Raw genomic sequence first — 27,595 nt, 5'->3', positions numbered from 1 at the left:
CTCAGCATTGTCTATGTGCTGCAATGTTTGTTTAAAACATGAGGTGTCTCTCAAACAGAGATGTCCGGTCTAATACCTGGAATCATCTCCATTTTTAAGGCTCCTGATGTTGTGCAAGGAGATGCTCGGAGAATCTTTTTAGTGAAGATGAGTAGTAAAAGCAACTGAGACCCATACTGATGGACTCTTGTCCATTATCCTCCCAATGTGTTGCTGTTCGAGGCACAAACTTGAGCCAGTGTTTCATGAACCTTTTCTTCTGCCAACTATGGTCCAGTGTTGAAATGCTAAATTCCAAAGGTTACACTTTTCAGATATTCCCTGATCTGAAGAACCCAATTAAAATGTTATTTTGTGAGCCTTCTATAAGGGATGTCTGTTTCACAAGCAGTTGGCAATAAAAGCTGTATCCCATGCCCCTTTCTAAGGTGTCACCTCAGAAATACAGCTGTAGAGCTTGTTGCCCAAGAAACAAGGTGCTAGATCCTCAACCCGGGTATGAGCATCACATAGAGTCTGTTATTAGCAGGAGAAAGTAGCAGAAATGTGCGTATTTGTATTACCTGACAGCCCACTGGGAGCTGATAGTCTTTCTCAAGGTTTTTAGCCTCTCGTCCACTGACTACAGTAGCACTACGTAGATTACTATTATAGGCCTGTGAAACGTGGCTGGCAAAAGCAGAGGTATAAATCCATCAGCATATGTGGAACTCTAAGATATCTGTACTTCGACTTAAAATTTTTCAGGAATTTGAAAATGTAGAAAGATCCAAAACCGATGCCAGGAGTCCTTTGGGTTCATTTCTTTGTTCACTTGTTTGCAAAGCTACGGCCATTCCCGACTCTTCAGTGTTAAGGAGAGCCCCTATGGGAACCTCAATCTTGTGTTTAATAGAGCCTCTTGATATGTTTTGGAGGTAGCCTGAGGATTTTTGGCTTTAAAAGTTGCTATGCTAGCTGCAGTTATTATGACAAAGAGTTGTTTTAGAGGTTAAGAGCTTATCCAAGGCTGGCAAGGCTGCATCTCTCAGGAGGGCAAAGTTGTGTTAAGAGTTAACATGGCTTTTATTCCAAATGTAAACGTGGTTACAAGAAATTATTATTTTTTCCATCTTTTTTGCCCATATGTAAAACACTTCAAAAAAAATAAAAATCCAACACCAAAAAACCCCAACACGAACAAACCACATATCTGGCATCCTCGTGATGTCAGGAGATCTCCAAAAATCAACAGAGAATGCAGAACCCAATTCAGAAAATGTCCCGCTCTGTTGGTGTATAGCACCCGTAATAACTGCAAGAAAAAACCCTCCCACTCATTACCCACATGTCTTCTATCAGACAGCTGAATCACTGCATTTCAGAAGATTTTGAAGAATGAAATTGTCTTTGTCCTCAAGCATTTGTTGATAATTTATTCAAGACTGAGGCATTTTCTTTGACTTGAAGATCTTAAGCAACAAGCGGAGAGATAAGGGACTGTTTTTGCACCTTTGCTTTGGTTTAAAAAAAAAATCTCAGTGTAACCCTTACCTGTTCCAGTCACTGGATGGAGGACTCGCCCATGATGGAAAGGAATTTTTTGCAGAAGTAATCCACATGAAGGGCTGCCCGGTAGCAAAGTGTCACTAGCAAAGGAAGCATGGGATGATTGTGGGAATAGCTGTATTTTTAATGGAGCTCGTGGTAGAGTATTGCAGCAGTTGGCAAATTTTCAGGGATATAGGTCTTAAGTGGGCCTGTCTGGTTTTGAGAGAATTTTATATTGGAGTCTGCTTTTGATTAACAGTCATGCTCCTCATTATTATTTAATGATAGCAGTAGGGAGGTAAGCTTGCTGTTCGCATTTGCGAATGTATATTTTAAAAGAGATCAGCTCCAATAAAGAAGGAAAATAGGGCTATTTATGTAACAGCTTCAGAAATATGAACGAACTGTACTTCATTTAGTTGACTCAGCATAATCTCGGGGTAAAAGATGGATCTGGACTGCACCTAGTTTCTACAGCCTTTGTAGAGCTGTTTCAGGGTAGCTTGAGGTTTTAAGCAAGTTCATTTCAGTCAATACTCTTTTGTGATCCTTTCTGCACATCTTCTAGCAAGTTACTGCAGCGAGGAGCATACAACGGAGCCGTCCTCCATTCATACGGATGTCACAGAGATTGGCAGAAAACAACCGTACCACTTTCAAGCCTAAATGTTTTCACCCAGGGTGCAGATGTTTAAAGATTTATTCTGATCTCATCATGTTAAGAGCACACCAGGTGACCTGGCTGTCCCAGTGGAGCCAGGCGAGTTTCCCACACTTGCCAAACCTCTGCTGGGAATTATCTGCAAGTTGTGTTTGTATTTCTGGTAATGTGCACAAGTGATGCAGTTGTGTTTGAAGGCTGCTTACTGGTAGGAACAGAAATGAAATTTGACAAATTTCAAGGCAAACAATTCTGTCTAGAGAAATGTTAGGCTGCGACAGGAAAGGACGCAGCAGAAATGACTGGGGTGCATTTCTGAGGGGTTGTCTTACCCATGTGCAGGTCTTTTGATGCTGATTTCAGAGCGGTACTTTGGGCCATACTGACAGAGCTTCTGTACATCTTTTTGTGTTTATTGGTGACTAACATGGTTCTCACTGTTGTTCTTTCATTCTTGTATCCCTACAATCCTTCAAAAAGTAATTCAAGTTTAAGTAATTTAAATCTTATTCTAGAAGGAATTGTTGTTCTGCAGAATAGAAACCTATTCTACGGGCTGTTTGCCCTGGTTTTTATGTCCTTAGTGACGTTGGTTGTCTGCATTTTGGAGTGAGGTCATATACAGATACATTCATTGAATCTTAGTATTTACGTGGTGACCTAAGACAATCAGTCTTCTGCAGTGTGCTGCTCCCTGTTTTTCCGTTCCCTTTAAATCTGTTCACCCTGTTGGTGAATTTAAATCACAGAAGGGAAGTGGGATAAAAACCTCAAACACATTGTATTTCTGTAAGTGTCATGAAAATGGTGTATAAGCATAGAAGAGATCTTCTCTTAGTGACCCAAATGTGAGAAGAGTGCAGCATGACCTTTCTTCTTAGCAGACACCAGTCAATCCACTGTGGGCTACAGTTTTCGGAAACAGATCAGCAGAGAGTGAGGACTTACATCTCTGTTCAAGAAGCCAATTTCACACATTTTGGTAAAACCAAACAGTGTTTTGCCTCATGTTGGTAAAATTATCCCTTGTCTACTGCAGGCCTGCAGATACTGGGGCTGCTTTTCTTAGACCTCATGGACACCTTAGTAGACTTCCCTGGTGCGTGAGCTCTAGCATCTTGTGCCTGAAAAATGCCTGTAGAGCCCAGGTAGCCCTTAGATGTTCTCTGCTATCTCAGGTGACTGCCTGCTCTTCCTCTCCTTCCATCCTTGTTCTTTCCTGATGTAGGTTGCAAATTTTTGGGTTCTTCTAATTTTGCAAAGTTGTGTGCGCTTACAGTTTGCTTTTTAAGACATAAATATTCCCTCTTCTATTCAGCTTTGTCCCTCTGGCCACTGAAGGACTGTAGGGTGAAATTTGCTCCAGTAACACATGGTACAGGACCGTTCAGCTAATCCATTTGGTCCCTGCAGCGCAGAGTATAGGAAGAGTTTGTAATTAGTCATGTTGGGCTGACTTGCTTAAGATAAACACTGAAGAATGAACTAGTGTTGATTCAGAAGTTACATTATGAAATTACTATGCTTCCTTCTTTGTAAGATGTTTAAGATGAACAGATACCAGACTCAGAGAGAACATGACAGAAACCCCACATTGATATATGAGTCAAATGTAAAATGACCATAAACTGTAATTTACTAAATTTATTGCAGGAGTCAAATATGGGAAAAATAAAGAAGACCTACAAGGAGTGGGATTGTGCATAACATTTGGCCAGTTTTTCCTTTGGTATTGGGTGTAATTAGCTCAGCTCTCCTGTTACCTGCTGATTAGTCTGGTGGGTTTTGTTGTGTCACTAGGAAAGTGAACAAGACATATTGCAGCGATTAGAAACAGGTACATGTCCTTTCTTTCTATTGAGGGCTTGTGGTTGCAGATTCTTTGAAATATACAAAATACACTCAGTTCTGTGCCAAATCCGGATCACTGCTGTGTCCCATAATGTAATCCCATATAAAGCTGGGGAACTGCAGCATGTACAGTATATTTTGCCTCTTCTTTTAAAGTAACGTGGGGTTGTGTGCAGAAAAACACATCACTTCCAATTTCCAAGTGCAGGGTTGAATGGAATCAGAGGGCTGGATTGCGTCACCTTTCCTCCACCGAACATCTCTCTTAAAATCCGTGAGACAACTTGACAATATATAGGGCTCCCCTCAGTTTGAGTGGAAATAGGGTGGCTTGCTCCAAACTGATCGTGTTTGAAAGGTAAATAGAGTGAGCCTAATCCCCATTAAACTGAGTGATAAGGTATTGGGGCGGAGATTAAGAAAATTTGGATTTGGTTGGAGCATTGATTGCTGAAACATAATTTGTTAAAACATTTTTTGCATATATTTGAAAGCTGCTTGTGAGAAGATTGGTTAAAAGCTTGGTTAAGCAAAAATGGGCAGGATTTAATATTGGTAGGTCATATTTACTGCATTGGAATTTTGTATCAATTATAGATATTTTATAAAGATTCCATCCTTATCCCCAAAGCTTTTTTTTTTTTTGGACAGTACACAAAGCTGTAACGGAAAAAACCAGAGGATTAAAACAAAATAAAAGGTAAAATGTCTATGAAGGACTAATCTTATGAGGACCGTGGCTGCAGAACATGCAGACAGACGTGCAAATACCAGCAGAATTACTCATAAAAGTGTGTTTACTTTCCTGCAGGGAGGAGCGATGCTCTGGGTGAAGTCGCCTTCCGGAGCGTTTCAGTTCATAGATTCAGGACCTGGGACAATTCCCCAAAGATTTAGAGGCGCAGGATTTTGTGTCCCAGACGATGTCGCTACCATTGGTGGATACAGACTTAAAAACAATAGTGTCCAATTGTATGTTGAAGAAGAAAACCACAAATGCCTTTAAAGAGCTGGTTAATGGGGAGAGGATCCAGAAATTCCTGTACAAAGAGATCTAAAAGCACTTTGTCTAGGACTTCTGTGCACTAAAAAGGACCGCAGGGACCAGGAGAGTCTTTAGAGAAGAACCGCAAATGACAGGCGATGACCAGACTAGACAAAACAGGATTTTTCAGTAAATTTAGCAGATAAGAATCAGAAGATATGTGAGGAAGATAAACTTTAGATGGGTACAAATAGCTAGGAATAAATTCCCACATGGTTAACTTCAGTCATACGTTCTATTGCATGCAGGCAGCAAAGAAGTTACTGCTGTATATATTCTTTATAATCAACTTTCTTAAATGACAGAATCCCTCAGAATCACTAGGCTATTGTTTTAACTTTCACTGCAATGCGGGGGTCTCGGAACCCAGCTGAACAGGAAAAACATCTTCTTACAGGGCAATTCACAACAGTAATTCTCGATTGTTGAATATTATGCTAGTTACATAGAAAGAGTAAAACCAGGTGCAGATGGAAATATTTTGGAAATCTTTCCAAAAATAAACAAGAAAGTTGGATGGCTGAAAGTGAAATCTCAGCGGCTGCCTTCTGTTCTCAAAGAAGTTGAAATGTCAAGGCTGTTCACTGGAAGTACCTTATATGTGTTTGGCCTAGCACTAAATCCCAAGGTCTCTTTGAATGCCTGGGAACGCTTGCTTAGCCTTCGATTACTGTGTTCGGTAGAGATATGACAAAAGGGACTGACCTAGCAGTAGAGAGAGGCTGGTCCCTCCCCACTCTGAACCTTCAGTTCAGGAACAGGATGACATCCCTACACCCAAAATTATTGTAATTCATCTTGAAAGCTGCTGGGTGCCACTTCCCATCTCTTTAAATTCAATGACTGCTGATTTCCTGATAGAGTTAGCATCTTGAATGGGTCTTGGAATAGCAATAAAAACAAATCATGACGTGAATACCAGAAATTGTCCTTTTACTTTCATCATGTTGGCTGGAAACCTCACTGTTAAGAGACTGCAAGGAGTCTCCCTTGGTAACTTCTCCCTACCAGCAAGGAGTGCTTTCTGAGCTGGGAATCGTGAGTTCACAGCAGCACAGGCTTTGCCTAGCGGTCCTGCTTGACACCTTGTCTTGGTGGAGGGTTGAAGATCCATCTGCCAAGTGCTTGGGATAGACTCTGAGTAGCAAAGATTCATGTTGGGTTTAAGTCACAAATAGTCACCTAGAGGTTCTCCCAGGGATGACCGTATAGCACGTACTGGCATTCAGTGGATAAATCTGATGTATTTGAGGTTTGTAACTCCTCTTCATTTTGCTCATTACACTTCAATCTTGCAAAGAAATCAATACAATGTATAAAACCCCTAAGTGGAACTTGATATTTCGGCACCTCACAAAGCTGCACCCTTGTGCAGGCACAGAGGAAACCAGCTCACTCATGACTTTCTGCAGTGCAAACAGGTACCGGCATAGGAATGTGGAGAAAACTTGCACGGGCAGAAGGTGGGACGTAGGCATCACTGCATAAGGAACCATTGTGTGTCTGGTTTCAGTCTGCCAGTGCTGGGCACATTTGATGTATCAAAGAAAAGGCACATTCTTCGTTTTCCATCATTACACTGTCTGTCCCCTATTATCCTGTGCTCTGGCTGACTTTTATTATTTAAATACTTGTGCCCTGCTTTCATCTGTATTTTCTTGCTTGTATCTTGCTCATCAGTGTGAACAAATCTTTATGCAGTGTACTTCTTCTGTTGGGTATCATTCCCCATGTCCTTCAATCTACAATTAAATGTTTTATCTTGTACATGCTGCGTAAATTCTGTCCTTCTAAGTGTTTAGTGGTTTTCCCCTCAGGAGAATTCCTTCCTTGTGTAAGTATCCAACTTAATGGTGCGGTGGTACCACTTGCACAGAAGAGCTATTTCATTCTCCTCCGGAGTTATTACATCAGGTTTGAAGGTAGTTTTCAGGAATAGCGTAGGCATTAGGTGCATTCTGGATGGCAGCATCTCCTGTCACAAGGTGATGAAGAGCTGACCTGGGTTGACTGGCAACACACAGGACAGGACACTCGCATGTTATGTTTCTCTGCCTCGTTAATGTGAGATAATCTGTGAAGCCTGGAGACCTGACTTCTGATTGATCACAAGCTTAGATGTTTCCATCTGGAACTGGAAGTTGGGAGAACATGACCAACACGAAGGTCTACCCCATGTTCCCATGGGAGGATCCACCCTCCTGCTCTCCTGAGAGCTTGTGAATGCCTCGTGCTGACCAAGAGCCATCTCTGAGCAAACCCTTCAGAACCGGGCGGCATGGCGGAGTGCTTTCCTTGCACAGGCTTTAAATCCTAACCCTAGCCAAAGTATTTGAACAAGTGCTTAACTGATCTGGCCTGTGCTGGTTTGCGTATAAAACTCAGGGCTCTGTAATGCACGACACGTGAAGTGCCACGTTATAGAGGTGTCCTGGCTTGGTTTTGTGGTATAAAAGGTGGCTTTTAAATGCTATTAAGTGGTTTTAGGACATTGCTGAATTTATTAGCTGCTGCAGACAAAACCTGTATGCAATTCACATGGAAGACCTGCTCCTAGCATTTAATTCAGTATAGATAAAGACTCCTCATAATTCTGAAACTATTTAAAGAGTTGCTGATGTCTCGTGGAGAACTCTGGAAAGTATTCTGCTAAGGAAGGGTTCCTTTCCTGGGATGTTTTTCTGCATTTCATCTTCACTTGTCCTTCATTGCCCTTAATGAACACATGAGCTTTGTTTTGCACTTTACCTGGAGCCGATCCCAAATTGGTTTGTAAAATTGTAGTTGTCTCCATAACATTCAGTTGATGCCAGAGACAAAATGGCCAAAGGTTGGGGTAGTTGAGTAAAGCACTGAGTAAAACAGTGCTTTAAAAGTCACGACAAAGCAGATAGGGGTTATTCCAGATTCTAGACTCATTGATGTCACATGTTGACCTTTTAAATTAAAGAAGAAAAAATAAAAAGAAAATAACAAAAAACCTGTTATGCTTTATTTTTATTAAATGCTCTGAATATTTCATGGTTCTCTCAGGATCGCTGAAAGCATGACTTTGCAACATCACCGTTCCCATCAATGGTTTCTCAGATACTTCCAGAAATGCAGGAAGTGCCGTGACTTTCAGTATAGAAGAGTTAACATTTGAGGATGTTTTTATTTTTATTTTTTCCCTTACCCTGTGATCTCACCCTGTTTCTCACTTTGGAATAACTGGGGCCAGTCTTGGTTCTGCGTATAACTTTGACAATTCAGTCCATCTCGCAGCTCCTGAGTTTTTGCAGTTAAATAAAAGTCACGGGTTTTTTTGTCTTTACATCAGCCCAGCTCCTGAAGGGAAGGACGTAAATGTGATTTGTAAAGGCTAAAGAGTTAAAAAAATGGTTTTAATTGTGGTTTAAGAAGCAAAGCGAAAGCCTGGACCCACCCAGCCCTTTTGCTCTTCCCAGTCTGATGCAGGCACTTGGAGCTGATGTGCTGCGTGTGCCGGCTCCTTCTCTCTTCCCCCTGTGGAAGTCGGGGACCTGACCTTGACCACCTCTCCAGGTGCTACAAACACAGGAAAAAAAAAAACCTGACTAAAAATAGCTCAAAGAAGAGTTCAGTTATCTTGAAACCTTGGCCAGGCTGTTCCTGATGGTCTCAAAGTCTCTCTGTGGCTGGTGGGTGAAGGGGGCTGTTTCTGTGGGACATTTCTCATGCAAACCAGTGGCAGAGGGGATTGGATGGGGAAATCTCCTAGAGGCAATGCCTGGTAGTACATAGTATCTGTGGATCGTTACCCTTTAGAGGTGCTGGTTGGTTTTTTTTGGGCAGGCAGTTTTTCCTCTTTTGAAGTTGTTGCAACATTTACTGAAGTTGTATTCATACTTGGATGGAAAAGTTGCTGCTCTGTGCCCCGGGGACTTGTCCCGCTCTCTTGAGATACAGGATTCTCATTCCTTTTGCCAGAGTCTTTTCATGAGGTTATGTCAAGGAAGAGACCTTTAGAGAAGGAAAAAGCTATTACTTGCTTAAAAAAAGGTGTAATTAGTTGCATTTCGGTTGGCTAAAGGACCATCATGTGATAATTTAAAAAAATTTGGTTTCTTGGTAAACAAGTTAATGGATTTATGCTCAGTTGCTCTGCACTTTCAAAAAGCAGAATGGCCCTAGGGCACACAAGTAAAATTTAAGCACTTGCCTTGTTGTTTTAAAATAAGTAAAATAAAACACACTGTCTGATTTTCTGAACAATAGCTTGGCTTCCTGTGGTGGAAAAGTAACCTCAGCTGAGAATTAAAGCCACCCACCTTTGTGTTCAGGCTCCAGAGCAGACAAATAACTCTCTCTTTTTATAGTTCCACTTTTATTTTTATATTAAACTCTTCTCCATCTTGCTTTTTTTTTTTTTGCTTTCCCACTTGCTCTTTTCTCCCACTCAGTCATTCTCTTTTCTCTCTCTGTTTTCTCCTCTCTTGATCCCAAGAGGGACACTTCTGTAACACTTGAGCCGTGGATGTACCTACACGTGCCAAAGAGAAACAGAAATGTTTGGGTTTGGATCAGGTCCTTCATTTAAAGGCATGTGTTAAAGATCTGTGATGGCCTCTAGCTACTTCCAGCAGCTTCCCCAAGTCTCAGTGCCATTTTCTGCCTCACTGCAACTTACATTTGTTTTGTGTCCACCCCTGTTACTGTCTGCAGCCCCTCTGGCTGTCCCTTCTGTAACTGAGACCCTTCATTGTAGACACTGTCCTTGCCCGTTTGCCTGTGGTCACATGTGAGAACCTCAGCCTTGATGAAGACCCACGCTCTACTGTAGCACTGGTAATAGCAACCAAATGTGCATGTAGGTTAAAGGCCTCATTTGTCTCTCTTTATGCAAGTTTTTCATACTTTTGCAAGGTGCTAAACACTGCTTTTCAGATAAGAGCAGCAGCATGGTACCCCCAGGGCAGGGGAATGGGAAAGAGCTGTAATTATTTGAGTTTGGTCTAGCCAGGGAACAGGCAACTATCTGGAATTGCTGGCAGCAGGTTGCTAGTTGGCTGTTTTCTGGTAGAGCAAACACTTTGCAATCTGCTTTGAACTCTTCTGTATCTCCCTAACTGAGGGTTGAAGACAGTGTAAGAAATAGTGGTTAATACAAAAAACTCGGTATTAAATTTTAAGTTGACTTAACACTCTTGGTAGCGTTTGTCTTCTCCCCTGAAAATGATGGTGCTTGAAGGTGAGATGGAAATAAAAGGGAGTGTGTATGCATGCTAGAGAATTACCTTGTGCTGTTTTTTCCTTGAAGAGTTGCATTTTTAAGTTGCATGGTTCTAAAATTTGCATATGCTAAGGTATAAAGTGAACGTGCCTGGTCTGTCTGCATTTGTGCTGGGAATGACTAGGGTTGCTGAAGACGGAGAAGAGGGGTGTGCTGCCAGTGTGTTCCTTCGCATACTGTTCAAATACATTCAACTCAACTCTCGAATTCCTGGGGCAAATACATGATGTGACTTGCTGGGTTGGCAGTTTGTATGGAGCATTTACAGGCTGAAAGGGCCTTTTCCTTCTCTTCCAGCTCTTTCTTGCTAATCCTGTTTTGTTTATAATTTTCCTAAATAAAGAAGGAAAAAGGTTCTTTGAACTGTTTTGTTGTAGAGAATGAGATCGTCAGTGAAAAAAAATAAAAAAAAGGAACAGCTTGTTCTTCTGTGAGGTGCCACCAATTCTGCTTTGATTTTAGCATCATATCAGTGTTAGACACACAAGGTTTTGGACTGGATTCAAATGAATCAGATTCTCAGGACAAGGAGACGAACCTCCTCCAAAACCGCTGTGCGCCTGGTGCAGCGTCATGCAGGGGGAGACCTGCCTTTCGTAGCTCTATCACTTGGTAACCTTCGCGAGGGGATCCAGGCTTCTAGAAACTTGGAGAAATATAGGTCCCTTGTATCCTGCCATTCTAGCAGTCTGGGTGATGGTAAAATAAAAGGAAAATTGTCTTCTGTGTGCAGTGCCTCAAGGGCATCAAACTGTGTTGTTTGCAGTAAGGTGGCAACAAATCCTGTCCCTCTTGCACAGAGCATTGGCCCTAGAGGAACCTTGGTGGCTGAGTGCCCAGCCCTTTCCCTATTTCTACTTGCAGAGCTTGGGAGGGGAGCTCCTCTTTGCAAAGGGCCTCATTACTGGGTTTTGCAATGCCACAGTGTAATTTCAAATAATACTTCTGTCTCCCATCCATCTCTGCTGCCGCGCCTCTGTATTAGCGGAGAGGGGCTAATAGGGTACAGCTGGTTAATAAAACATGTGGCGCTTGGTTCGAAACTGCATTCCCTGTTGCTAAACGTCTCCCATGTAGCAGCTTTGTTGTGGTGGAGTTTGAATGGGATGACAATTTTGTACCCACTTTCAGATGAAATGATTTTAAATGAAAAAATCCCAGAGACCCTGAGTGAAAGAAGCCATCCAAATGCTTTCAGCGTTTTTTTTTTTTATTGCAATAGATGTTCCCTTCAGCTCTTACTTTGATATCAGCATATGAAGTGTCTGGCTTAATCTCCTGTACATTCTTATGTAAATTCCTTTTTAAAAAAAAAAAACGTCCTTAAACTGGTAGCGTATACCTAGCTTTAGGGGTTGTTGTGTAGCTTTAGCTTCACTGTAGGAGGATTTTAAATTTGGGGTGAAGCAAGACTGTCATTTGCAAAGTACTTGCTTCTGTAGGAAATTTAGGGTATAAAGTCTATCACGATGGAGAGCTGCATCCCAAGACTTGAAGCCTCTATTTGCTGGAAAAGTAGACTTCATCAAAATGAAGGTGGAGTAGACAATGTGTAGCAGCCTGTGGTGTGTGGTCCATGTGGGTGTCCCCCTTTCTCCCTTTTCTCTCTCTCTGACAAGACTTTTTCAATAAATAAGTGCTGGTTTAACTCTCTTTTCCTTTCATTCAGGCCACATTTTCTTTTTTCCTTGGGAAATAACGCAAGACTTACAATGTAAAATGTTCCTTTTGTGACTTTGTCATAAAAATTAATGAGACTAGAAAAACTGTTTGTGGACCTGGAAGAGAATCCTAGTGAATAGTATTTCTCTATCCACAAAGCTCTTTCATTTTAATTAGCAAATAAACCAGAAGAGAGCGGTAGGCAGGTATTTCTGTGCAGGCTTAGGCTGGTATTTTGTCTAACACATTCAAAGGCAGTGATTTGAGCAAAATCAGATTGGTTGATCGCTGTGCTGTATCTTCAAGTTCTCTTGGTCTGAATTTTTTGGGGGTGAGGGAGATAGGGTGATTCATACTTGAGCAAGACAAACCCAAGAGCTGCCAGTTTGCATTATGTCAATGTATGTAAGAAAATATTTAGATAGAATTTCCATTAAAAGTTCAAAAGCAGGGGGCTCACGCTGACCCCGGCTTTTAGAAGCTCTGGTGGGAAACCTGAATGAAATTTAACTCTGCTCAATGTGTTTTCGTTGGCTGACTCCATGTTTTATTATCTCATGCAATGAGATCTTTCTTGGTTTGTCGATTTTCTACCAAGGACAAAAAGTTCATATATGTAACAGTGCACATATTGAATTAAAGTACGATTAAAGGCATGATGTAATGACCCCCTCTCCTTTTCCTTTCGTCAATATTTGCCTGCAGGGTCAATACATTACAATATTGACTTCAAAGTATTCAATATTTTTTTACCTTCTGAGTGTGTTGGCTTCGAGTGTGTGTAATATTAAACCTGTTGGTTGAACTGTTGGTCTAAGACTTACCGTCTAAGTAGTTTCAGGCTTGGATGCCTAATCCATGTAGAGCGGCTTTCAAGGCATGTGATAATATCACAACACAGCTGTAGGCAGCTTTCTGAGGTGAACCATTTAATCTGCCCCCTTTTCTCCCAGCTTCCTAACGAGTGGTGGAATTTGTCCCTTGGTGTGTGATGGGATTATTGCCCTCTCCCCCTGCTGCCATCGTATTGACTCTCTGCAGGACCTTCCAGTGACTGTAGGTTATGTGGACAAAATCTAAATCCCAGTGCTCCCATCTGCCATGTGCGTTTCTGCTGCCTTTACATCTGTGGTCTGAGTGTACGAAAAGCAAGATAATGCTTTCCGTACTCACCGTTTGCTGCGCAAATATGGCTTAATAAAGTTAAGATTGTTACGAGTTCAAACAGTCGCACAGGACGGGTTGGTGCTCAGTTTTCTGAACTCCCAGCTTGGGGGCACAGTGGGTTAGGTGGCTCATCTCATACGAGCTTGAACCTTCTCATGCTTCCTACTCACCTGCAGACGTTTCCGTTCCCACTCTGTTGAAATCTAGCACCCGTACCCATCAGAAGGGCACGCGGGCAGATAAGGGCACATGGGTAGATGTTCTGTGTAACGATGGCAGTTATGAACCATTTATCCTTCAAAAACGTGACACTCTAGAGAAAGGCTTTGATAATATTCTTTGCGAGGCGAATAAACAAACGGGATCCTCACCAGCATGGTATCTTATTACGTTGTCTTTTAAAAAAAATGAAGGAAAGAAAAAATATTTATAGATACCAAGGAATTAGTGAATTCCTCTAAAGAACCAAGTGTTATAATTAGGAACCCTCTGCACTTAGAACTATTCTACAAATAAGCACCTCAAATCTAGCCTCATCCTTCCAGAGAAAACAAAGGTCAATAGGCTTCTTTGAGGATTAGCAAACCAGAATTTCTTGGACCAAGGTACTAATTACTTCCAAAGATGAGGGTGATCACTACTTCCAAATCCAAATTATTGCCAAAACCTCATCATGAACCTCAGTAGTACTTCTCTCTAGCCTAACTTTTGAATTAAGACACTTCTAGACTGGACTCTAATTAAAAGATAAAAATGCTAATCTGAAGGGAAGGCAGGATAGCAGTGGGAATATTCTGCTTGTGGAAAGCTGTGCTTCTGCATAGCCTGATATGAAGTCATTGAAGACTGACTAGGTCACCAGCAGCAATTTGGGCTCAACCATGGTAAAGTAGAAACAAGTGCAGCTCCAAAAACTCAAAAGCACGTGTGATCGGCTGCTCCACGCCTGGGAAATGGTGTACTGCATTGCCGGCGGGGTTCTAAGGTGGGGTCCCGTGTTTCTTGCTTACCATTGTCTCACAGCACAGGGATGAAAACTGGGCTCACTATTAGAAGCTCTTAGTTGGAAAGACTTATCCACGTGGTGTTGAAGGTTTTTTGCATATCCACCGCTGTGCTTGAGGATTCACTCGTGTATTCGCTTGTATGTTGTAGCCACAGTGGCTGTGAATTTGGTAGTGTCCTGAGAGACCACAGTTATCAGCTCAGAGAGAAGAGGTGGAAAGTAGTATCATTTTTGTGAGGTCTAGGCATAAGGCTAAAAGGTTACGGTAGCACTGGGAGAGGCAGGAGAGGGGCCAGAGTTAAATATGCCAGCAGTTATATGGAATGAATCAAAGGAATCTATACGCAGAATCACTAAGACCTATCAGGCTAAAAATTGTGAAAATTGCATGTTGTAGCTTGTACTTCTTTCTCTCTCCGTACCCCTGGCTCTGGGATAGCTCACAGGACTCACCCATCACAAATAATTGCTCTGCCAGAAGTGACCTGGCAGAAAATGCAGAGATCATAAAATTCTTGATTTTTTTTTATATATTTTTTTTTTTAACTTTTTCTTGCAAAACTGACTTCTGGATGCAATTCTTTAATTCTTCCTCAGTCCCCTAAAATCCTTCATTTCTGTCTGCAGCCTACTGACTTCCTTGTGCAATTTCAGGGAACTTTGAAGTGGGTGTTCACATCGCGGATGTAAGCTACTTTGTACTGGAAGAAACAGCGCTGGATAAAGTAGCGAGCGAAAGAGCAACTAGTGTCTATCTGGTGCAGAAGGTAAGGACAACTTTTCCTTTTTTCTTCTGACAAGCGTGTCTTCCATTTACCATAAACTCATTTTAAAGGTTCATTTTCAGATGCCCACAACCAACATCTGGCTGCTATTGCAGCAAACCTACAAAAATGAGCAAACTGATGTTCTGTGTGAACGGGACTCTGCTGATCTAGAACTGGTTCAGGACACAGAGCTGTGTAGCTGCATTTGCACCATGCTGACCTCAGCTAAGCCTGGCAGACCCCAGCGGGCTCATCTGCTTTGCTGCTGCAGCCTTGAAATTTGCAGATGTGGTGGTGGAGAGTTTTGCCTTCGTCTTCAGTGCAGTAGTGGTAACTAATCCCTCCCAGGAGTGGATGCGTAGCAGAATCGGGTGTAAAACACCCTGTGCAATCTCACATCTTGAGATACAACAGGAGGTTCATGCTCTTCTTCTATCTGGGTATCCCAAATACTGTAGAAATCATGTTCTTTCATCATGGAACGAAAAGATTTTTGAAATTGTACAGATTTTAGTGTAACAGAATCAAATGTTAAAGTTTAACTTCTAAACTTTAGAAATGAACAGGTTCAAGTTTAACATAATCGGAAAGGAAACATCCAGGTTTTGTCTGGGCCTGTCTCATTTTCAGTTGAATGTGCAGAAACACTTCCGTGCTCATCAGATACTGTCGGCACCATGCGTGCAGGGAAGCTGGGACGCTTGGCTGTTAGCGTCCCGTGTCAGCTTTAAGCATCAGCTGCATGAAGAAGAGTGTTGAGACAATCTCGTAGGAGGAGATTATTCTGCCTTTCCCCACACTCCCATTCAGTCAGGCTGAAGTCCTTGTCTCCACAGCCCTTTCCGGGATGACAGGGTATCTTTTGTATAATAAATAAACATATCCTACTTGCTACTTAGGATTAGGAGTGATTCTTCCCCTCCCTTCCTGGATGTGCCCAGGGTTACTATCCGGGGAGGGTCTTGTAATGATGCTTGTTCCAGTAGTTTGCTGTGGCCTCTCCACACTTACCAGATGATAAAATGTTTTCTTTTACGCTATTGAAATAAAATTAGTGGTTTGATATCAAGCTGTTAACCTTTAGTAGCTGTTCTCTAACTTGCCTTGGGAAGAAATAGCAAGGCACAGCTTTCTGAGTGAACGGGTGGGTTTTACGTCTCTGTGGGTACGGGCTGTATGGAATGTTGGCCTCCTCTCCCAGGTGAATAATGACAGGACCAGAGGAAATGGTCTGAAGTTGTGGCAGGGGAGGTTTAGATTAGATATTAGGAAGAATTACTTTACTGAAAGAGCGGTCAGGCACTGGAACAGCCTGCCCAGGGAGGTGGTTGAGTCGCCATCCCTAGAGGTGTTTAAGAAACGTCTAAATTTGATATTTCAGAGCACGCTCTAGTGGCAGAGATTGTAGGGGTTTGGGGGTTTTTTTGTGTGTGTATGGTTGGACTCGGTGATCTCAAAGGTCCTTTCCAACCATGAAGATTCTATGATTCTATGTATAGCCACAACAGCAATGCAGAAGGTCCCCCAGATGGGTTGGTGGTGGCGAGGCCAAAAGCACACAGGTGTTGCAGTGCGGGACCAAGTTCCCAGTGACTTGCTGTTCTCCAGGAGTGGGAAGCAATGCATATCTCATGGAAACAGCAGTTCTGGCACCAGAGTCTTCCCAGTCCTACAGTCTCTGCAGTGATAAGCCCTTGGCTTCTGCAGTGCTCTTCTTCCCCCTCTGATGGATGGATGACTCAACGGCCGTAGCTCACTATGGGAGGTGTGGGCTGGCCCAGCGGGGGTGTCACTGCAGGCAGCAAAGCTGTAGTCCAGCAGGATGTTGTAGCACTATTTCCAAGTCAAAATACTGTGGTTTGAAGGCATGTGATTTTTTTTTTTTAAAGGGAGAAGGAAGATTTTTATGTAGAAAGGAGACATTTTTCTTTAAAATCTGGTTGAATTCAAAAGCTAATTGAATTTTCTTTCAAAGCGCTTTTTCCCCCCAGCACTACCAGTCAGTCACATGCAATGCCAACGTAAATTATCTATTGCCTGTAATCTTCAATTGCTCTTCAACTACCTTGGCCCAGCAGTCAGGATTAGTGTTTTACCCACAGTTCTGCCCTGCAGAAAATATATTTTAAGACTGCAAACTAGGTTAGATGATGAAATGGTCAATATTTTAATTGCAAGAGATGAAAAGGAGAGAGGGGACGGGCAAAGGAAAGCAGCCAGGCTGTCTGAAACAAGATGGTAGCATGACTCTTGTAGAAAATATGCTTTCCTTGATGGAACTGTTTCCTAAGACAGCTGTGATTCTGCTAGAGGTTAGCACCATGCTAATCCTCCCAAAGAAGTTAAATAAAGCCACATATTTAATTTTCCTGAACCGTGTATCCAGAAGGGGAGTTATTGTGTAATTGCTAGTAGTCTATTTAATAAAAGTCCAATGTTTTTGAAATAAGAGTGTATCAGGTTTTAAGAACCAAGAAAACCTAAACAGTTTCCTCTTTTTTTGGCACATCTTGTAGTGTTGTTTTAGGTGTGAAGCAGCTCGAGTGAGAGGTCAGCCATAAATCCCTATAATATTTTATTGGTCCTATTTTATACTGGAGATCAAAGATCGGAACTGTAAGCCTATCTTCACATTGAGTCCAAGGACTTTGAGAAATTCACTTTTGACACCAGCAGGTTGTCAGGGTGTTGATATTTTGATAATCTCAGGCCGAGTAACAAAGAGTTGCTCGAAATCTGAATTCATGGAAGTGTTGATACAAGTCTTGAGCAGAAATCTTGGCTCATAAACAAATTGCCTATTTCCTTTGAGTGTCTTTTAGTGTGTAAGCAAGAGGCTTGCTGAGCCCACCCCATTGTTGGACCTCAGCGTCTTCCTCCCGGCTCTGAGGATAGCAGCCGACAGAAACTCTAGGTTAATACAGTCCCTCCCCATCGGACCGGCGGTGGGATTAGGGCTCACCCCTGGAACAGTGGTGGTCGTGACCGACCGAACCAAGCCTGAGCGGGCAGCTGAAGCAGGGCACCAGCAGAATAGGGTTGTTTGAGGGACGCAAAGCTGTCCATGTGACTTTGTGAAAATAAGGTGTTTTCCTTAACCAGTTTTCTTTCGGTTGACTGATTGATTTTCCCGTCCATTCCTTGAAAGGCTGCTACAGCGAGTCCCTTGACGGGGGCAGCCCTGGCTAACCTGCTCTGAACCTGGCCAATGAGTCAGTCCTGGCTGCAGCAGATGTTTCTGATTTTAAAGGGAATGGGAAGTTTTATCATCCCAGTATGCTCCCTCGCACTGCCCAGCTCCCTAGGAAGGAGTCTGAGGCTGGAAATTTGCGTTTGGTTTCTGGAAGCACTTTATTAGCCAAAGAGGCAAAACAAAACAAACCCAAGGGCTCTAACAAGCAGGAGGTTAGATCTTCCCATGTCCAAAGCGATTCCACCATGCAGAGGAGCCAGCTGCTAAGCAGTGTGGCCAGCCATGCTTACAGGCCCATGTGTTCTATAACGCCGGGATGATGATGTGTAGGAAAACCCCGAGCCCCGGCGGTGCCTTCTCTTACTTTGGTTTTCCCCTGCTGCCCACCGCTTTGGATGCGCGGCTGCCTGCAGGGAGAGCCGATGGCGTGGCGGGGGGTGTCGGGCAATGCCAGAGCACTACGTCTCACGCTGCATACGGTAGGGCTGGAGATTTTCATGTGGGGCTTGGAAATAGGGCGAGAGAAATCCTCTGTCTGCGATTTGATTTGAAATGCAGACCCACAGCTGCGAGCATTGTGGATATCAGCCTTTCACTCAAAGAAGCGCCCTTTCCAGTATCTCTTGGGCCCTGCTAGGTTTGTGAGGGGAGATGATGTCTTTTATTAGTCTGACTGATAGAGGGGGATGAAAACCAGACAAGCTCTCACCACCCAAGCCTTTCTTCAGCCCTGGTTTCTATGCTACATTCATTAGAAAGGATTTCCTGGGGGCTGTAGGTCCTTTTTTTCATTGTGAAAGCTTTTTCCCCTAGCCCTGCTGGGTCTCTCCAGCTGCATTTCTAGATTCGGCTACATTTATACACCCCCCCGTTCCAGGTTTATGATCCCTGTATAAGCCCAGGTGACTTTATTTCCACCTGCAGTAAAATCAGGCTGAATGATGCGATCCCCAACGTCGGCACATCCTTAGCAATTTGCTGAGGAAACCACTTCAGGCTGGAGGTGATATCCCTCGGCAGTGTTTCAGCCAGCTGGATTCCTGCATGCCGTGGCACTCCACGGGGCAGCTGGCAGACGCCGCTGCCTCTTGGCAGACAGTCACGGGAAGGGCAAAGCATTTAAAAGATGCTGGGCAACCTCTGGATTATTTGAGGCGATGCTATGCAACCCTGATAGTTTGCAAATCTGGGCATTAAAGACCTGCTTAGGGAAATCTCCTCTCATCCTGTGTCTCCTTCAGAAAGAGAGGGAGATAATCCTATTGCAAAAGTTCCTTCTGGGCAGCCCCTGGGATAACTCCTGAACCACCTCGCTCTCCAAGTGTGACACAATTGCGACGTCTTTGTGTATTAAATGCTGGGCTTGCAACTACCAAGAATCCTTTCAGCCTGTGACCGTATCATGTTAAGGAAAAAGGAAATGTGTATTTATGACTTAAACTTCTGTGCTTCGTGACGGTTGGTTTATTCTCTGGGGAGCGCGAAGAGGAATCGTGCTGTTAAAGCAGAGGGAGGCAGTTAGCCAAGACTCTGGGCGATGTTGAAAACAGGTTTCTTCTTTTAATTCAGTAAGGTAGATAAAATTGAAATACCTTCAGTGCAAGGTCACATTGTCTTACGTTATGTATGTATTTGCTGAGCCCAGGAAAAGGTTGGTTGAATTCTTGCTCTCCTGTGAGGCTTCCTCCATGGCTTGGGTTAAGTTACTTTGCCTAAAGTTTCTCTCCTGTAGAAGAAGGGTAACGTGGGTTGATGCTTCCCTATTTAACAGTAGGTTTGTTACAGCTAATTGCTTGGTGAGTGTTTAGTGCTGTAATTATGATCTGAGTTAAAGCTTTGCTTGTGTTTCACATCCTTGAAAGCCCTTCCATAGAATTATAGCCTCTTGAATCAGATATTAATCCTGCTCAAGTACACTTAAAACAAGCATCCTGTTGTTTTGTTCGGGCTGTTCTTTGTGGATGGGCTTTCATGTTTCATGTAGGGATTTTTCTAGGAGACTGTTACTGCTGCAGGAGATGCGAAGGGAAAGAGGATGTGCTAAGGCACAGAAATACTCAGTAAGTACAAACCATTATCAGATAATCAATCACAGAGGGAGGGAGAGCGAGAAGAGCTAGTAACTGCAGCTTTTAATTTGGGTGGAAAAGGGCATGGGAGCTTTTATTAAATTACTAGCGCTTTGTTCACTGTGACCTGAACTTCAGGGTCTCACAGTGGTCATGGGCGATCTTAGGCGGGCAGGGATTTCCGATAGTCTGTAAAGCTATTTTCTCTCCTTTCTGGTATGGGTTGGCACCACTCATGCTAAATTTATAACCTTGTGGTGTGGGTCCTTCCAGGCAGCATGGCAGAGCTCACGTACTGGATCTGTGAGTTATGAACGTGCCCGTATTGTTAATGTAGTGTTCACAACTGGAATAACAGAGTTGACGGCCTTTGTGTTGCGGGAAACAGCTTATCGTAATCCGTGCCCTTGCGACCTTCCAGCTGAACCAGTGCTGCTGATTCATGTTGCAAGTGACTCCTTGACAGTCACAGCCCGTACAGTTAACCTTTTGGCATTAATACGCACTGCAATTAGAATGGATTTATAGCCACCGTCTGGTGCCAAACCGCAAATGTGATTAAATATTTTAAGAGTCTTTCCTTCAAAGCAAAAGGTAAATACGAAGTGCGTGCACTTGAGGAGAAAATGGCCATCTGAGCCTGTTTTTTTCCTACTGTTTTGAAGAGCGGTTGTTCCCCTGGCATCCAGGTAGCAAAAGTTATCTCTGAAATCACCAGACTCCACACGGAGTTTGGAAGAACTGGGGTTTGCATGCCAGTCGGCTTGCTGCTGGTCCTGTATTTACAGGGTGGCACATAGAGCGATCAAAACGGAACCTAAACTAAATAGCTAAAATATTTTATGTCAACCAAGCAGAGCGCTTCTCTCTTGTGTTTTTCTGGAAGGCACCAGCCCACATTGCTGCTCAAAATAAACAAGAGGAATAATGTGGTTTTTCTTTGAGGGCAGTTACTGCTTCTTCACAAAGGTAAATAATGAGAAAGGAAATGAGAATGTGAAACTCTAATAATTAGGTTTGCTTCATTAAACAGCTGCTAAATATTATCTTTAGTGCAGACTTCACCTGGGAAATAACTCAGGGAAGGTAGAAGCAGTTGGAGCTGCTGAGGTTTGCTCTAGTGAGAATATGCTCCAAAGCTCTTGGTTTGTTGCTGTAGTCAGGTGAGTAATTCGTAGTTTGGTAATTCAGCGTTCAGCAGCAGAAACATTGATTAGTTGTAAGGAATTAAGACACAGGTTAAAAAAAAACCCTGCCAGAAATTTCTGCTGGCTGACATTTCGTTCAGACTTGAGTATAGTAAAACAATAACTGCTCTCCCTCTGTTCGCAAACACCATGTTTAATGTCATAAAAAAGGTGCTTTTGTTTATCTTGCCAACATCTAGACATTCCTGTCTGTTCTACAAAGCGTGGCTCAATCTTTATGCACGGGAGACGTTTCACTTGTGCTTCACAGGGAGCAGACTTCCATTACTTGCTTCGTTACACGGTCTTCGGTGGCAAAGCGGAAAACACAGTTTCCAAATCCAAGCTTTTCAGCTCTTCACTGCCAGGACCGTATTTCTTCAGCATTGTTTCCTGATGTGCTGAGTCTTCCTCATGCTCCCCAGTGTCAAAATGGCAGTGGGAAAGAAGTGGGAAACAGAGCAAATGTTGTGACCTTAAAAGCTGCAGAGTGAAGTGTTTGCATAACTGAGGATGCGGGATGCTCCAGGGGGCTTAATCCATTCCTCGGAGAGGATTGCCGGGAATGATTCCCAGGTTAGAGACTGACAGCTCCCTCTGGTCTCACTGATGGATGGGACTAGCGTGAGTGTTGGTGGCCTTAGCCGTGCCTGACTTCCTCTCGTTTCAGAGCATTTGGGTGGGTTACTCATTGTGTGCCAGCATGCTGTTTGCCATGTAACGTAGCTCTGGCACGGGTGATGCATCCCAGAGCTATGACGCTGCCACTTCTGCTACAGAGAATGTGATCCTGAAGGTTTAACGCATTGTCTCCTTTTGTGCGTTGTTGAGCCTCTGTTTTACCAACTGGTCAGGGAACTTGGCCGCAGGCAGGTCTCTACTAAAAGCCCCTATCTCACTAAGGCTCTCTTCTCTTCCAGGTGATCCCGATGCTTCCCAAGCTGCTCTGTGAGGAGTTATGCAGTCTCAATCCCATGCGAGATAGGCTGACGTTCTCTGTGATGTGGAAGGTGACTCCAGAAGGCAAGGTACCTCAAGTAGCAGACACTCATCCTGCTGATCAGTCCTCCCTCGGTGGCCAGCCCCTGCTCTTGCAAACACGTGGTAAAAATGCCATCCCTTAACACCCGAGTGGGTAGCAGAGGACTTGTTGGTGAACAATACTAGAGGATGTAGGAATGTCCCTGTATCTTATTTTACCAATGAGATACTGTGGAACTTCCAGCTGGAATAATCTCACAAACTGGTGGGGAAAGGAAGAATATTTGTATGATCTCAGGAACGGAGCATTTCCCGCTCCTTCCCAGGTCACCCATCCATTTAATGTCTTACCTCCAGCAGCACCTCACAGCTAATGCTTTGGGTGGGACCAGATGTTCCCCCTGCTCCAAGCCAGCTGTGCAATGCAGTGGATGCGGGCAGTATCCCTCTGTGGCCTCTCTGGTAAACAGACTGTTTCATTCTTCTTCAGAGCTGCAAATTACGTCCATCCAAATAAAGCGTGAAAGCTGTTCAGCAAAGGCACAGCTCCATCCTCTGCATATGTTATTTCCAGGGAGCAGTTGTGGAGACTGTCTGTCAGTGCAGTGAGCTGCCGTCAGCCGCCTGCCAGCGCTCCCCAGGTCTTCATTGCTCTCCCTCTCCCACACTCTTTGTAACCCTAACGATCTCTTCAGTGATCACCAAATTGCTAATTGAGCAGGGCAAAAGACTGCCACTATCAGAGGGCTCTCCAATCCATGCGAAGTACACTTTTTGTACTCAGAAATTCTGTATATTTTTTTTAACAAGCGTTGTGCTCACGCATGGCTCTCTCTGTGGAGAGTATTTCTTGTGCCAATTTGGTAATTTTTCACAAAAATTAACTTTACATCTTTATGATTGTCCATGGTGCTCTAAAGGATACCGAATCTTGTTTTGTGCTTTAGCAAAATATAGTTGCAGTTCTATATCTGTATTTCTCCAGCGAGTCCCTGCTGTGGCACTGCGGTGGGTTTTATTTGTTCGCTGTGAAAAGTGTTCCGCTTCCTATAGTGACAGCAGGATTACTCATGGAGCCTTCTAATAGTAGTTACTTGGTGGACCTTTTATTGACACTGAGTGGTCTTTGAACGGCTAATAGTCAAGTCTTAATGAAAAAGAGCTTTTAATTAAATCTTATCTCTTGTCCCCTGCAATATATACATTATTTGCTTTTCAAACAGCTTTCAGACCAGCCCTGTCTGACCAGTGAGAAAATAGAGGAGCTGCAGCATCTGCCTTACACCTGCTCAGGGAGCTGATCTTTGGAGGAGCCGTGGTCTGGGCCATGACCACGCTGCCCCTTGGAAATCAGACTGCCTGCGGCCATCTCGGCAAACTGGTTTCTCCTAGGGGGCTTTTCAGGACTGCAATCTCAATTGAGGTCGCTTGATTTGGGTATCACGTGAAGGCTGGAGAATTTACTCTTTCCAAGAGGAAAAGTGGTTGTAGGGCTTTAGCCCAGCGGGGCATTCTTGTAAGAGCTTATCTGTGAGTTGGGACAGAAAGTGTCTCCTGTATTTCTAGGTGTTACTTCAGCCTCTTCTCACCATAAACAGGATCACATGCTCTCCAGCTCTGCTGGGTGAAAGGGAGATGATCAAAGGCCCCAACACGGCTGTTGAACCTCAGCCGGTGGTGGCAAGCTGTGAGAACGCTGATGTTGAGGACAGGACATTCCTCAGTGAGGGACACATGAGGCCGAAGGGCACTTGGTTGCACAGGGGGTACACAGCAGTGCCGTAATCGTGAGCTTGCAGAGCAGAGCCCGACAGCACTACTAGAGGTGAGGGCTGCTCTGAGCTCCCACCGTTACTCTTCCAAAGCAAATAAGTCTAGAGCTAAGGCATCTTCCAAGGGAAAGCCACATGTATTCCTCACTTGAATATGACTATTGATAAGCTGTTGTGGTTTTTAATTCTTGTTTCTTTTAGAAAAATAATGCCAGGCTCAGCCCGTTCTGCGAGACAGGCACTTTGTTGTGTCTGTTGCTTTTGAGCTCTGGAATTTTTATCTTCTAGTTTTCCATGAGTGTAACAAAATGTTGCCTGAGCACCGCTCCACACAGCTCCATGGACTCCAGTGGGATAGTGTGACATGATGTGTCTGAGATGACTTTCCAAGGGCAGAGGCGTTAACCATATTGTTGCATCTGTGCTGTTCTTAAGCAGAGCTGGGCGTTTATAGGAACAACGTAGCACGTTCTTGTTCAGATGCAGTCAACAGAAAGATATTTGAAAACAAACGATGCAACTGTTCTTTTAAAGTCATTGCCTGCTGATGTTTGAAGCACAGCCCTGCTGGTTCCTTCCACCAGCGAAGAAAAGAAATTGCTTCAGTCTGAAACAACCTATACAAACAATGTGTCTTCCAGACTCAAAACTGTTGTCGTCAGCCAGGACGTGATACAGACACTCCGTGCGTGGAGAAAGTCCTCAGCCTCATGCGCAGCTATGTCACGCCCTCAAAGAGACCCGTACCGCCAGGGACTGTGCTAATGGGAGGGTTTCAGCTGAGCCACACTGACTGCCATCATATGATGTGCTGGGGACTTACAGCTTTTTCTCAAAAGCAACCAGAGCCTGGGGGAAACCTTAACATAACCCTAGAAATGTCTCGGAGATACTCGTACTCTGCTGGGAGTCTGGGTGCACCAGGCTAGCTGTGATGAGGGAGGCTTTGCAGACCGGTCTTGTGGCATATTCGTCGTAATCTCCAGGTCCCAGCTCACAAGCCCCAGATATTGCTCCTCCACACCACTTCACCCATCCATCAGCCACGGTACGTGGGCCGGCCAGCCGTGGGCGGCTTTCCCTGCGGAGCGGGATGCAGCAGAGCACAGAGCAGGTGCTGCCAGCGCTGTTGAAACATCTCTGTCCAGCTTTGTGACCTTCTCTTTCTTTGTGTGTCCTTGGCATAGAGAAAGGGACACACACAGAATAACCACGAGCCGGGGGTTGGAGCACTTTACAGTGCAAGACATCGCTTGCTGTGTTGCCACTGTTAGGACACTTTCTAATTAGAAATGAGCTTAAGTGCCCTGTGACTTCTCCTAGCTCTGAGCTGCTGAGTTATACTGCACATACGTTCTGTGGGGCATAAGGGAGGGAGGTAGCAAAGGTATCCTGGGGATCAATCCTTTCCTGTTAAGAAGAGGGTTTGCCTTTCTGAAGCAATGTCCTTGATGAGTCTGTCTTAGAGAGAGCTGGCTGTTCTCCCCGGACACCATCGCTTGCAGAATTTACCTTGTCCTCTCGTGCTGATGAAGGGGTAAGGTGGCACTTGTAGTGAAGGCAGAATTACAATTCTCCATTCATTCTCTGAGCGCTTGTGCTTTGAATGGTTTATCACAGACTGCATCTGCCTCCAGAGCCCTCATGCCAACGCTCTTGACTTTTCTGAAGAGCCTTCTGCCCTTTGTCCCTCTGCACTTTCTCACTGGCTTGATGAGCTTTTGGACTCTCTTGTATATCTCAGCTGAAAATGGATTTTCCTTTCTGCTTTAAGAAATAATTCTGAATTGCTACATCTACACTGGTATTCTATAATGGAGTTTAAAATGGGAGTGGCTTCTGATTTAAAATGAAAGAATTTTATCAGCAATTTATAGATTATTTTCCTCTAGATTCCAGCATAGTTTGGAAGCTCGGAAAGATTCCTGGCTTGAATTTGGGCCTAGGACCATTGGCATGATCAGAAAAACAAGGGGTCAGTGACTAGCCATCTCTCCTCCAGATCCGCCAAAGTCCTACTTGGGCATTTCACAAGTACTAGTCAGACACTGAGGTTCCTACAGTACTCCTGAAAACAGAGTATTTTAGGGCCAGCCCCTGCTGCCCTGCAGAACGTGTATTAATCAAAGAGGTGGAATGCAATCTGCTGTGTTTTAGGTACGAGATCCTTCTTTCCATGTGTGTATCTGCCTGTTGCCACCCCTGCACCCAGTAACATTTGAGTCAACTGACTGTTTTCAACTCACAGCTGGACTGTGAGCTCTTACGAGCTCTATGAAAGATTTGAAATCGGGTAGAGGAGAGGTCCAAGCAGTTCCTGTGTGATGGAAAGACTTTATTATGCATATACACATTATTAGACACTAGAGAATCTATATGGGCAAAAGGCCTTCTGGTGGCCTCCGTATGAGATCTTCACTTGAAGTTCACGGTTAGTGATGAGGTCTGGTGTCCTGCCTTCCAGTGTTCGTACAACTTCCCAAGCTTTTGTACATTGGAAGAATAAGTCCTCATATCTATTTATGCTTTCCAATTTTGCAGATCCTTGATGAATGGTTTGGGCGGACGGTCATCTGCTCCTGCGTGAAGCTAAGCTACGACCATGCACAGAGTATGATTGAAAGCCCCGGGAAGGTGTTCTCGCCTGAAGAACTTCCCCCTGTGTCCCCTCAACACTCAATAGCCGAGATCCATCAAGCTGTGCTGAACCTGCATCGAATCGCTCAGCACCTCCGCAAGCAGCGCTTCATCGATGGTGCTCTGCGCTTAGACCAGGTGAGTAAATCTGGCCCCTCTGAGGGGCTCCCGCTCCAGTGAAGCAATTCCATGTTGTACTCCCTAAGGATTTCCTGATCAAAACTCAAAGGGAGAAGTCAAGGCTGGAATAGAAACGCAGGTCTGTGTGACAGTGTCTTCTTAAAAGCAGCATCAAATTACGTACCAAAAGCACTAAGTAAAGTACGAGCAAAAGAAAAAAGTTCCTGTTTTTTTAAGGAGTGATCCATCTTCCAACGTTTTTCAAAATCCCAAAACCCTGGTGGAATGGGTAAGTAACTTACACAGTGAAACAAATCATGATGGTGTCATTCATTATCAAGCAGTTCAGATATCCTTAGTGCCCATTTCACTGTGAAAGACTCATCCTCCACATTTATTTCCATGCTTGCAATACTCACGTTTTCCACAGCTTTCATAGCAGTTCCCTGAGAAGGGAAAATGACTAAATGATATCTAAGCTAATACTAATAAGTGTTGGGTGTGTTTCAGAGAAAGAAATACTAGTGAGGAGGTTTTCTTCTGCCTAGGGTGATTTAAATAATCTTGTATCGGTTGTGGTATGTGTCACTTCTATTTTACAAGTAGATCCAGATATTTTAGGCTATCACAGCAAAAATACTTCTGCGTTTCTGGTTCAGCTGCTCTGAAACGGCTTCTGACAGTTTTTGTGGATAG

General features: G+C 43.8%; 1 protein-coding gene across 4 annotated transcripts in view; it reads left to right on the top strand.

The window, feature by feature from the left end:
• Positions 1 to 27,595, top strand: part of DIS3L2 (DIS3 like 3'-5' exoribonuclease 2) — a 194,176-nt gene that overhangs the window by 101,516 nt on the left and 65,065 nt on the right. For all 4 annotated transcript variants that reach the window (XM_063339888.1, XM_063339887.1, XM_063339889.1 and 1 more), the window contains 3 exons: positions 14,828 to 14,940; positions 22,310 to 22,417; positions 26,684 to 26,917. In XM_063339888.1, coding sequence (XP_063195958.1) covers positions 14,828 to 14,940; positions 22,310 to 22,417; positions 26,684 to 26,917 — 455 coding nt within the window. The remainder of the gene's footprint in view (positions 1 to 14,827; positions 14,941 to 22,309; positions 22,418 to 26,683; positions 26,918 to 27,595) is intronic.

The sequence above is a fragment of the Chroicocephalus ridibundus genome, chromosome 6 (assembly GCF_963924245.1).
Source record: "Chroicocephalus ridibundus chromosome 6, bChrRid1.1, whole genome shotgun sequence".
Classification (NCBI taxonomy): domain Eukaryota; kingdom Metazoa; phylum Chordata; class Aves; order Charadriiformes; family Laridae; genus Chroicocephalus; species Chroicocephalus ridibundus.
Note: the sequence above shows the minus strand (reverse complement) of the source record. Positions and strands in the feature narration are given on the sequence as shown.